Source organism: Phodopus roborovskii, unplaced genomic scaffold, assembly GCF_943737965.1.
Source record: "Phodopus roborovskii unplaced genomic scaffold, PHOROB, whole genome shotgun sequence".
Classification (NCBI taxonomy): domain Eukaryota; kingdom Metazoa; phylum Chordata; class Mammalia; order Rodentia; family Cricetidae; genus Phodopus; species Phodopus roborovskii.
This window is the reverse complement of record NW_026126417.1, coordinates 2,461,231-2,473,759: the sequence shown is the minus strand read 5'-3', so window position 1 is coordinate 2,473,759 and position 12,529 is coordinate 2,461,231. Positions and strand designations below refer to the sequence as shown.

Below are 12,529 nucleotides of genomic sequence, written 5' to 3'. Positions count from 1 at the left end.
GGCCCGGGCCCTGGCCCTGGCCCTGCCCCCGACCCCAGCCCCTGCTGAGAGATGACCACCAGATAAAATTCAAGCATACATACACACATACACAAAGAAGAGGTTTAATTTATTGATTGCTTTTTTGGCAAAGGTTATATAGAATGTTATTAAGGTGAAAATAAAATTCTAGTTACAGATTCATAAAACTTGAAGCCAAATTAGCTTTTATGAGACCATTAAATCCCACCTCACCCTCATCCATAGAGGGTTCGATCATAGCCTATATAATCCTTCGTTGTTTTAAAATGATTAATGCAGATTAAATACACAGTGTAGATGGTATTAAATATCTTGAGGAATGACAATAGAATTTCTTTCACTCTTTCAGCTCAGAATTCCTTTTTAGAAATGTTCTGTTCATATGTATTTGTGCACTAGTCATCATTATCTGCTATTTGCTTGTATATGCACATTGTAAGTCTCTCAAAATAACATTTTAAATTCTTTCCTAATATGTTTCAGAAGTGTCAATCTTCAAGGAACATCCAATTTTAGAAAATAAAAGTTCATCCTTGACTCGGTAACATCTCTTCATATGTGACAATATTGTGTTTCCCTCTGACCTGACAAAAGTCCCTAACAACATACAATGGCCAGTTTCTTCTTTGCCCAACTCAGAGGCCATTATATAAAACAGAGAAAGAAAGCATGTTTGAAATCACAGTAACCAAAAGACTTGAATTCATAATTACATTAAATAACCATATCTTTTTGCTTATTCACATTCCACACAGTGGAAATTATCCTTTCCTCCAAATTTTTCATTTATAACATTGAGCTGGGAAGAGTACAGTTGCAAGGAAGCCCCCAGGCTTACAAGTTATGTGATTTTCTCTTTCAGTGCCAAGCACAAAGAGAACAGCATTAAATTCATATTTGGTATATGACATTATTTTGATAGTCAAAATCACAACTGTCTTACCATAAAACATTTCTAATAAAATGGTGGAGAAAATACACAATATTACATCACCAATGAGTCCAAAACAAGCCACAGATAGGGCATCTTTGATCAATGATGGAAGACATGCATTGATGATGGTCTTGGTCTAGGCATAGCAAGGAAGACAGGCATTTCCCTCTTTGGCCAGTGATGTGCTTTAAGGCTACTTCTATTGCTGACTGTTCCCATGGAGTTAATTTTAATGCAATCATCTTTATATTAAACCAAATCCAACTTACATGAGAGACTGTGGTACAAGCTCCTACTATTACTTTATAACAATACTGTGTGTTTGTGGCAGTATTAAGACAGTGTTTCTTAGCACTGAGTGTCATATTTCATCTCTGGTGTGCTTTTAAATTTTCAGCTTCTTCCTCTTATTTTTCACTCTTCACTACCCTCAAAACTTTGCCTTCGCATTTGGGGGCCTAATCAAACCCATCCTGTGGTGGTGGATTCAGGGAAGTAGCATACTGTACCAATGAAATACACAGACTATGCTTGCACAAATTCATCTATTCTGGGACCATCAGTAGTGATTTTTAAACTTTAAACTTTTAGACCCCATGTTTGGGGATTCAAGAGAGTTTTTGTCTTACAGCATGGCTTCCATTTAGACATCACATGGGAGAGCACTAGACCAAAATAAAAAAGTTTCTTTACATCCAATTGTTCTGTGACTGTTTCAGCTTTGATGGGCAGTGAATGTCTCCCTTCCAAATGACACATAACTTAACTAGTGACTCTGAGAGGAAAAGACAAAAAGGGCATTTATAGCTAGAGTCTCAGTCTTAAAGAGTATTGCCTAGCCAAGCCAAAATGTATCAAGGCTACCTTTCATTTTGTCCTTTACATAAATGCTTGAGTAGGTATTTGGGAAGCCCTGGTGTATTCAGAGGACATCCATAGTAGGCACAATTATTACAAGGGGAAGAGATGGCCTGTTGTTATACCTAGTGTTCTGCTTTCCTAATGGAACTTTCTTATGACCTTCTAAGAGCAAATGAAGACAAGGCAGTCTGAGCCCTATCTCTCCTCCAGACACTACCTAGCCAGATGCAATCCCTTTGAGTGCATCCACTCTCCGGTTCTCTCATAACAAGAGCCAAAACAGAAAAGCCCCTATTCATGTCTAACTAAAATGGAACAGGTAAGTTTCTCATCTTTGACAATTCCTCACTGGCAGATATGCTCAGCAAAGGAAAGATTTTTAGCACAAGGTTGTACATCTCAGAACAATTTTGCAGAAATAATAAAAAGCAGTGTTAATCCATCAAAACTAAGCTAAGGAGGTTTTTTTTGTCTTTTCTTATCCCAGTGTACAAGACTCTCAGTTGTTCTCCTGAGAGGCAAAGTAAAGTAGGAGGCCATGTTTCTTTCTGTTTCTTGCTTTTGGTTTTTAAAATAGGAATGGTCAATATTTCACTTTTAACTCTGCATTACAGTTAGTGTCAGGAGGTTACAGAGGCAGATACAAAAAATTGGGGTGTGTATGTGTCTTTATATTTCACCCCTGCGCATCTAGGTTCTTTTAAATATCAGGAAAATTCTTTCACTGTTTTGGGGGAACAACTTTCAAACTCTGGACATCTTAATACTGAATTTCACTGTCCCAGACTGGTCCTCAGCCTCAACACTCCTTTGTCAATCTCCGTCCTGTTTGTCCTCCATCACACATCTCCCAGCATTCTCAGGGTTCTTCACAAGAAGGAAACATTTACACCCACGGTCAACTGAATTAATTTAGGAACATGGGCTAAGACTGAGATGTCAGGGAGAGCAAAGAAAGGAATAGGTTGTGGGAGAAAAGGGCAAGCACTGAAAGGTTCCAAGTCTACTGCGGCCCTTGGAGTTACCTCTTCCATTAGTATTCATTCTCAAGTGAAGTCCTCCTACCCAGGAGGGGCGCATGGGACACAAAGGCAAAGCCAACTACAGCCCTGCCCCTGTGGATGTTTGGGTCCAGTGGTGTGGGAGTTTCCGACCATCTGAAGCAGAGTAACAGGAAGGGCCTTCTAGCAAAGGCTGCTTCCACTGGTGTTTGGAAACACACACAACACCCATGCACACGCATGTGCATACACTATGCATAAGCAGCCTCCAGCTGGGAAGCAACTGCTGGATCTTCTGATCTCTAGGTTTAAGCCAAGTAGGAATCAGGTGGTTTAGGTGTAGCTCTCGGTATGGCTATGGCAGGCTGGATGTGCCCGCTTTGGCTTAATCCAAATCAATGGATATGCAACGACACTGCTTCACACGTGTAACCCGTTTCTTCTTGGTAGGTGGCTGTAGCTCAGGACAGTTGAGCGTGACCATCATGGTGGTGAACTTCTTGGGCTTGCAGAAGGAGCAAGACTGAAAGGAGCCTTCCTCCTTCCTGATGTGTCTGGGGATGTAGAAGGAATTGCACTGGCCGTAGCAGAAGCGGTTAATGATAGTGCGGCTGTTGCAGCCCTCCTCGTGGATGGTCTGCTTCAGGGGCTGAGTTTTGCACCAATCTCGCTTCAGGTACTTGCGCTCTGTCACGTGCAGAGCCTCTTGGCTGGACTCCAGCACCTCCTCTCCTGGCATGGCGGTGCCCCGCCCCTGACCCCGCCCCCGGGTCCTGGAGCCAGGCTGTGGTGGGGACTGGGTCTGCTCAGAGTCATTATGCTGAGCCTTGTCTGGAGGTGGGATGGCTCCTTGGGACCCTTTCTTTTTCCCTTCAGCTGCCGGTAGTAGGGTCCCCAAGAGGAGAAGCAAAGCTCCCACAGTGTAGGCTGTGCGGTTCATTCTAGAGCAGGGATGCAGAGAAGGGGAGACACAGACAATAAGAAAGTTATTTAATAAAAATTAATAATTTCACCTAACACCTTATATTGTACTCACTGCACACTTCAGTTGCACTGACTTTTACAGTATCACTTGCTATTAGATACTATTATTCCCATTACTCTCTCACCCATCAAACTGGGTAATTCAATATAGGTCACACAGAGAATTGGCCAAGCTTTAAACACAGCCAGGAACTGTCTCTTCATTGCACCAACTCCCAAGAGAATTCCTTACTGGCTCCTGACACAATAGCATGTGACCTTTTTTTATGCTCACTTAACTGTATTTATTCTTGAATTTAACAACATGAGACTTTTTGCTGTTCCGGCATTGGAAAGAAACCAGGAAGCCTGTGACAGAACAACCTACGAGGAAGGAGGAAGGCCACTGGACAGGAGACAGAGATGCCTGGTGTCATCTTTATGATGTGATATACACTCCCCCACCCACTCCTCTCTCTCTCTCTCTCTCTCTCTCTCTCTCTCTCTCTCTCTGTGTGTGTGTGTGTGTGTGTGTGTGTGTGATGTGTGACCCTGAGGAGAGCAGAAGGAAGAAGCCCTCAGAATCACTGAAGCTGGAGTGACGGGCAGTTGTGAGCCACGCAGTGTGGGTGCTAACAACTGAACTCAGGTCATCTGGAAGAACAGAGAATGCTCTTAACAGCTGAGCCATCTATCTCTCCAGGCCACACTTTTCTACCTTTTTAAGTTGTGAAATATGTCAGGCATTCACCTATATGTCTACATAGAAATGTTTTGTCTTATTAGCTGACCAATATTTAAATTATTATACAAAATGAGTTTCATTGTGAATTTTCATACATATCTCTCACTGTGCCTTGTTTATGTTCAACTCCCCACTGCTTTCCCATGTCCTTCTTCCCCCCAAATCCTGTTTTTGTGTCACATGTGTATTTTACATGTAGATAATTACATCTAAAATATATAACAATGAATGAATAAACAAACGTAGAAAATGGGCTTAAACAAAGGTAGAAAATGGGCAATAGAGTAAGTGAATGGATATTTACATTCATAAGTATGGAAAGCACTGTTGACAGTGAATTGTAAGCATGACTCTGTAGGAGTCATGTATGGCAAGGGCATCACATGACATTTCATAAATAAATAAATAAGCAGAGCACAATTTGGCCTGCAAGGGGACGGGGGGGGGGAGGGGTGGGAAGGAATACAGATGGGCAGACAGGAAAGTGAATGGAGTGAACAAAACATATCAGAGAAAAGGGGGCACTTTAAGAGGCAGAGTTGTTCAGAAAAGACAGGGCAGACAGGAAGAGGAGGAAAAGAGAGGCAGCAGACAGCTCCTTGTCCCAGACACTGTCATCTTGAGAACTGTTATGTATAGACAATGATTCAGTCAGTAGGCCTTTCCACCCAGCTTAAGGCCTGTAACACTTGTTGGCATGGGGCACACCAGGAGTTATTAAAACATTGAAGGATGTTCTTTTCAATGAGAACAGTTTCAAATTCATAGCCTCTCTTCCAGGGATGGCAGTGCCCTAAGGTTTCCTCTGCCCTGTGCCTATGGTCTGCTCCACAAGAACACAGCTGTGAAGTATCCATTTTCTCTCCACTGAACACCAATGTTGCATGTGACAACCACTAAGTGCATATTAATATAACCTCATTTAATATAACCTCAGTCTCCAAAAAACCAGACAAGTTGGTATCATTATCTAGACCAATTATCTTTAAGAGACAAAAGCAATATAAGATGTATCTTCTTTGAGGGACAACTTCTGGCAAGTGAGGACCATTCAACCCTAAGGCTAATGTCAAACCAAGATAATTGAATGCTGCATTTAAAAAAATGTTCTTAAATGTCATCATTTTTCCAACATTAACTTAATACTTTGGAGCAGGTTCAAGTTTGGAGCTGATAATGTGACATTTAACTCCTGTTCCAACTGTAGCTTCCCTGGCTTTTGTCAGCTTATGTCACAACATCTCTGTTCACAGCCATGTCGACCACCACAACAAAACAATTAATTGCTTTGTTTTGTATAATAAAACATCACTTATGAAAATAGCCCAGTTATAAAATAGTACAGATTTCCTTCAGAGGTCAGGATAACTTGATCCATGATCACTCTGTCTCCCAGGAACTATAATGTGAATCTGAGATGTTTTCACAAGTTTCTGATCTCTCTCAATTGAGCAGAATCTAAAATAAAAGGCCAAGAACTGAAATAAAACACATTCACTGATAATTTTAGTGAAATCTTACAGGTGGCCCTAGACCTAGGCAGATAATCTTCCACATCTATTGAAAATAACCTCCAAGCCTTTCAGGCCCAGAACCTCAGTGTCCACAACCACAGAGGCCAACTTGAAGATGACTGTGGATGTATGTTGAAAGAATGTAACAATTAATGTCATAAGGCATACTGTTCTACAAACATCCATTAACAAAGCTGCAATTTATTTTTCAGAACAATTTGGGACTCAGGCTTATAAAATGGACTGTTCTTTCCCGGGCATATTTACATCTGTAATTGAACAGATATCTATTCTGAGAGCTGATGAGGGCTAATTTGTCATTTGACCCTCTGTGCCTGACACAGAGGGGGGTGCTTGTGAATATTTGTTAAGTGGTTGGTTAATATACCACATAAATTTGACACAGTGTCTGTTCTTTATGTTCAAAAATACCATCTGTGGTATCAAGGTGTCAGCTAACTGCAGGGCCTTTGGTTTCTGACAGTCAGTACAGGCCTACACAGCTTCTTGCAACACTTGTCTTTCTTTTTCTAGAAAAACTCTGGAGTCCTTACCTGCTCCTGTGAAAGACACTATGAATTTCCTTTTAACCTAGTTATAAAGCAATGTATTCACAATTAGCTGAATATTGTTTGGGGTTTAATTTTTGGAAAACTTTCCGTTCCTATACATGTGTGTGTGTCCCTATAAGGCAAAAGAGTCTACAACAGGCCTGCTTTTCACTAAATAAATAAAAGTAAAATATTCAAACTAAGATTTACTTGGTGTAGAAAGTGTATTTCTTTTTTCATTTCAAAATGCTTACTCTTTTTAAACATTTAATGTTTATTGTTAGGCTTTCAAGTTCTTAAACTTTACAGTGTTTCAGGTAAATATTAAAAAACAAAAACAAACAAAAACCCTCCAAGAACATCAATGAACAGAAGCCACAGCAGTGCTCTGGCTCCAGTAGATTATCCAGTGTGCTTTCGATAGTCAACCTGAGGAAGGGTTACAGGAAGGCTTGATTGCTCAGTCAATGAATCTTGGATTTTTCCGCTTGAAATTGCACCTGTGTTTCCATCAAATGTTTAGTGTTTTATTCATGTCACTGGTATGCAGCAAATAAAAAAGATGGGATTTACTGGAGGACAATTATTTCCACACCAACCCCTAGCAGTGTGCTGGGCCACTCAAAGTCAGTCCAAATGCTGGTCTAGATCTAGGTCCCCATGACTTGCCACCCACATAAAATCATTAACTCCATAGTGATTTCCACTCATAAAATAACTTGTTCACATTATTGCATTCAGCAGTTCCCATGAACTCAGAGTATATCATGGCACCCAGCAAGCATCTCCTTTATAGAAAGTATCGGTCTTTATTCCAAACTCCACCTTAACATCCTGTTAAGGCATTTCTGCTGTTAAGTGATGTACTAGTACGTCAAGGTGAGCTTTCTCTGTGACCCTTCTTTGACAGCAAGCTTCACTTCCCCCTCGTCTCTTTTTTCTTTTGCCACTGCCCCTATCCAACCACTTATCTCAGAGGACAAATCCTCAAAACAGGTCCTCACTGCCTTCCACTTGCTCCCAGTTCCCTAGGTGTGCAAGAATAAACACCTACAAGCAAGACAGGCCATAGCAGTCACCTCTGCCCTGATAATTTATCAAAATCTTCACAAGCACTAAGAATTATCTTTGGCATCTGGTGCTTTGGGAACCCAAGTAGTATGTATGACTTGTTTCCAAAGTTCTTGATGTATTTAGGGAACCTAGGGTCAGTTCCTTAAAGTACACTTCTCATTATGTTTCCCACATTAACCAAGCAAACTACTCGGTGAGTTAGATGGAGTTTCTGGTAAGAAATACAGTGAACTTTCAGATGTCTGTTCCTGAACTGGTCCATTGTTGCTGCTGAATGGCAAGCAACAAGAATGACATCAGCTCGTTCTCCCTGCACAAAACACAATGGAAATGACTGCAAATGCTTTATGGGCTGGCTGGATTTTAAAAGAATCTCTTTCTTTTTCCCTTGAGCCTTAATCTTTAGGAAGAGTGAAAGTTAATTTTGGTTAGTTCCTTAATTTAAACATTTAGAATCCATCTTTAGAAATTAACGAGAGAATTTATTACTAAGAATAAAGGCTGAGTTATTTATCAGACAAGTTACACCAAGGAGATAAGAAAAATTAATGATTGGCACACATAATAAATTTTATTCCTTGCATGTTGCAATCTCCCAACTATAACCCCCCTATTCGGGTTAAGTCAGGCTGGAACCCAATACCATACAGGGTGGGGAGACACCTGGTGGTTAAATATCTCCCATAGTTCCCTGGAAATGTATTTTTTTAGTAAAGTTAATAATTGTATACAATATTTGTATCAATATGCAATTATTAGAATATATAAATATCAAACAGCACTATTGAATAACGGACAAGTTATATACCGCATTTTGTAACAGAAGCTATGCAAGTATAAAGTGGGATTTGAGCTTAAATTCAAAATTATCCTCAGGTCTCTCCTGCCCAACACAACCACTAGTAAGAGGAGGTACCTCTTATTTTTGAGACCTTACTATGTTGAACATTATGCTAAATACTGTCCATGTCATGATAAAATATGAGGTATATAATAATGTCTTCCTGTTATTAACCAGGAATCCATCCAAGGTCACATAGTTTGTAAAGTGGATAGCCAGGATGTGAGCCCAGTTCTGTCTAACCCCAAACATGTCCTTAGTCACTTTGCCAATGGCATCCAGCACGGTACATTTAACAAGGAACATGTGGATTTGCTTTCTATTGCAATAAATTTTGAGGAATATTGCAGATCTAATAATTATCTATTTTTGTGTCTTCATGTTTGCATGCGAAGGAAAAGACTTCTCTTGTCACAGGAATTCCTGTTGTACTTTGCATTTCTAAGAACATATGTTAAAACTAAAGAAAATTCTTTGCAGATGTAAGACATGGGCTGGTAGCACTTGCCCGGTCAGTGCTTTTCAGTTAAATCTGCAGTTGATGCTCGTAACTGCCTTCCTCCTCTTCCCTATACATAAAAGGCTTGAGTTTTCCTGTGTGTCTTTGGCTTTGCATTCTGGAACATACTCGAAAGCTTTGCTGCCACCAAGCACCTCCTGGGGAGAAGTCTAGAGCATAGGGTTTCTTTGTACTCTACAGACTTTGGATACTGTACCATTAAGACCGAGGTCACGAAGAGCTTCAGTTTAGAAGGGTAGGAGGTGGCCATTGAGAGATATGGGGACTTAATATATTTCTGTTCTTCCCATGTAAGCACTGCTGTGAAACCCATTTAGCCAACCTGGATTTCCTACAGACTGTAGGTTACCAAAACATTTCACTCAACGTGAACTTTAAAGAAGATGGGAAAGCTGTGAAATTACAAAGTTTACAAAAGACTCTAATTCCTACAGTGACCTGGGGATTAAATACACACACACACACACACACACACACACACACACACACACACACACACACACACCTCTTAAATAATTAGTAACTTCTAACAAATGCAGCCGTGCACTACAGCCAATGAAAGGAATGGAATAATGGAGGCATGGAGACTTGGTTGAGGTGGTGGTGAGGAAGGATTTTGTTTTCTTAAGATCTTTTTCCCTCTTTGCTTTGAAAAGTCTGTACTCCCAAGTCCCCTGTGCCGCCTGCCTCGTCCCAAAAAGAAAAAAAGGGGGGTGGGTGGGTGAGGAGGGCAGCCCTGGGGTGAAAGAAGACTCCTCACCCTGGGATGGGGTTATCTTAACCTCTTCTACGCTATTTATTTAACTTGTAAGAGCAGTCAGAAGGAAACCACCACTCTGGAGTCGCAAGGACAGCTTAAAGCCCTGGTGACCCATTGAACACAATAGATTGTTTTAATCAGTTCGTATCCTGGCACCATCTCAAGGGAACATAAACAGACGTGCGCACCGCTTGGGTTTGCTCTTTCCACCAAGAGATCCAATTACCTACTGATGGTCGTCATTCTGCCCTCCAACAGTTAAAAGGAGAGTTTAACCCCTCACTTCTAGGCTATATTTCTCCATCAAAGAGTAGAGATTTGGATTCGGCTGAGGAGGGGAAGAAGGCTGCTGAGCTAGACCAGCGGCCCAGCTTAGGCTCTCAGAAGATGCTCCCAGCAAAGGCTGATCACTCTGCATCCTCGCCAGGCTCGCTGGTGGATTGTCGCCTCAGCAGAGCATAGGAAAATACTAAGCCAAAGTGTGCCAGAGGGAAAACAGCCTATCCAGAGCTGTAGTGAGTTTGCTCTTCCCTAACTAGAATTCTGCAAATAACTAAGACCAGGGAGATGACAGCCACATTGACTTCCTCTTCACCCTAGCCTTCCACCAGGAACTAGAGAGGGCTCACTGGAATGGGCTAGGCAGCTGGCAAGGAGCAGATATGATGCGGACATTAGAGCGGAGTTGCTAGCGAGGTGCAACGAGGCAAGACGAGTGCCTGTTGGGTACAGATCGACCTGCATCCGCGGAAGTGGGAACCAGCCGGTGGTGGCTGCCTGGCGCCTGCGCGTCTGCAGTAAGACGGATGAGAGCGTGGAACCCAAGAGGCTCAAAACAATCAGCCACGCGAGGCCAGCGCACAACTAGCGCAAGAGTGTGTGGCGCGTGCCGCGAGAGCACCTGGACCACCAAAGCACTCTAGCTTCGAGGTACCGGACCCCGACTCTTCGCGGTTGTTGAGCCTGGCGGATTTTGTTTTACCAGTTAGTCTATCACATCTGCCATCCCCGCAAAAGCACGTGCCACTAATTCTCAAGTCCGCAGCAGTTACCACTCACTACCCTGGGACCGCGGCTCCTACAGACACCCCAGTCTCAGCCCTGCGCCCAGCAGGTTGCAACTTGTAGCGAGGTCGGCTTCTGCTCACACACACCCGACTCCCGAGCTCCGACCCTGGCAACTTTCTGAGTTGTCCTGGCAGGCGACTCCCGCGGGAGTTTGTTGGGCACGGGCAAGTGGAAACCGGGTGCACGCTCTTGACATCTCCTCTCCCTACCTTTACCCCTCAGACCCAACGCTGCGAAGTCATCGCGCATCTACCTCCGAGGCAGGAAGTATCACGCGCACCCCAGGGAACCCCAGGACCTTGGTGCATCAAGGTGCTGAGCCGCAACTGAGAAAGACTTGGGGTGGTATAGACCCTGGAGTTTCCTTGCCTAGACAGAGTACCAGCGCGCACGCAAACACACACACACACACACGCACACGCACACGCACACGCACACGCACACGCACACACACACACACACACACACACACACACACGAGAGCCACCGCGCTCACCTGTCAGTTCAGTCCCGTAGGTCTTCGAGTCCTTCGCTGTAGACGCGTGGCCCTGTGAGTGACCGCAGCACGAGCCACTCGGGCTCGGCGCGGGAAGAGCGACGGAGGGTGACGCTACCGCGGTGCACTGGGTCTCCAGGTCCGCGAAGGGCGCACCAAGTGTCGGGCATCTCTGGGTCTCCGGTTTAAATGCTGCCGGCTAAGCGCGGCGCCCGGGGCCGCGCCTCTCCATTGGTCAGGCGCCGCAGTCGCCGCGGGACCCGCTATCCGCCCCCTTTCCCGGTACTGCCCCCGCCCACTGCACCCCTCCTACTTCTCTGCGGGGTCCCCTCTCCGCCCGCCTCGCCTCTTTGTCTACTCCCCCGCCCGCCTGGGTGGGAGAGGTCACCCCAGGGAACCGCGCCTGGAATGCACAGCAAATCACATTTTCCGCTCCCGTTGGAGAGGGGAGCTCGGGAGGAAATCCCCCCCACCCGGGCTTCCAGCCCCTCATCCTCTCCAGTCCCAGGTCTGGGCTGCTCCTCTAGCTGGCTGAGCTTCGCCTGAGTGGAGCCCTAGTCTCGGGGGGGAGCCCAGTTGCGCTAGGCAGAGCAACAACCAGAGGATCGCGACAAACTAGGTGGTTCCTCACCATTGGGGGAAACGGCGCTGCCGGACGCTCTTGTCAAGCAGAGGTGGAGTCTTGGCTGCTCTGCCCGAGGCCCCCCAACTCAGAGGGCGCTGACCCTTGATTGGTGTTAACCCAGGCCAGCTCGCCAGCAGCCAGCAGGAGCCTGAAGTCAACTGGACACCGTCTTCTCCTTACCCTTCAGCTCAGATGCCCATCTGCTTCAGCTGATATAGTAGGAAGAAAAACTAAAAGGACCCTCGACGTTTCCATTTGTAAAAGGCCTTAAAGAGGGCAAGAGCAATCGCTAAGTACATCGGAGATGAGTAAATCAGAGGAAAATAATGTTAGGCAAAGAAATAATTTCCTGTTTCAGACAAAAACCTACGTAAGAGAAAACATGCTGGCATTTTCTGTAGTCAAAACCAGCAACCTGATGGATAGAGAAAAACACAGCAATGGTATAAATATTTTCCCACTGACGAGTGAACATGTTCATTTCTTCTCTTAGCCTGAAAATTGACTCTGCAAAGACCCATCGAGTTTGCATGTTGAAGTTTCAGTCCGTGAAAA

The 12,529-nt window shown here is 44.0% G+C and overlaps 1 protein-coding gene across 1 annotated transcript; it reads right to left on the bottom strand.

Moving 5' to 3' along the window:
• Positions 1-2,490: 2,490 nt before the first annotated feature.
• Positions 2,491-11,551, bottom strand: Grem1 (gremlin 1, DAN family BMP antagonist). Its single transcript, XM_051183786.1, has 2 exons — positions 11,350-11,551; positions 2,491-3,758 (listed from the first exon to the last, which is right to left on the bottom strand). The coding sequence occupies exon 2, from the start codon at positions 3,755-3,757 to the stop codon at positions 3,203-3,205; it is 555 nt and encodes a 184-aa protein (XP_051039743.1). The 5' UTR covers position 3,758; positions 11,350-11,551; the 3' UTR covers positions 2,491-3,202.
• Positions 11,552-12,529: the final 978 nt, after the last annotated feature.

What these genes read in the sequence shown, in the direction of transcription:
- Grem1 (XM_051183786.1), bottom strand. Translation starts at nt 3,757, where the DNA reads ATGAACCGCACAGCCTACACTGTGGGAGCTTTGCTTCTCCTCTTGGGG.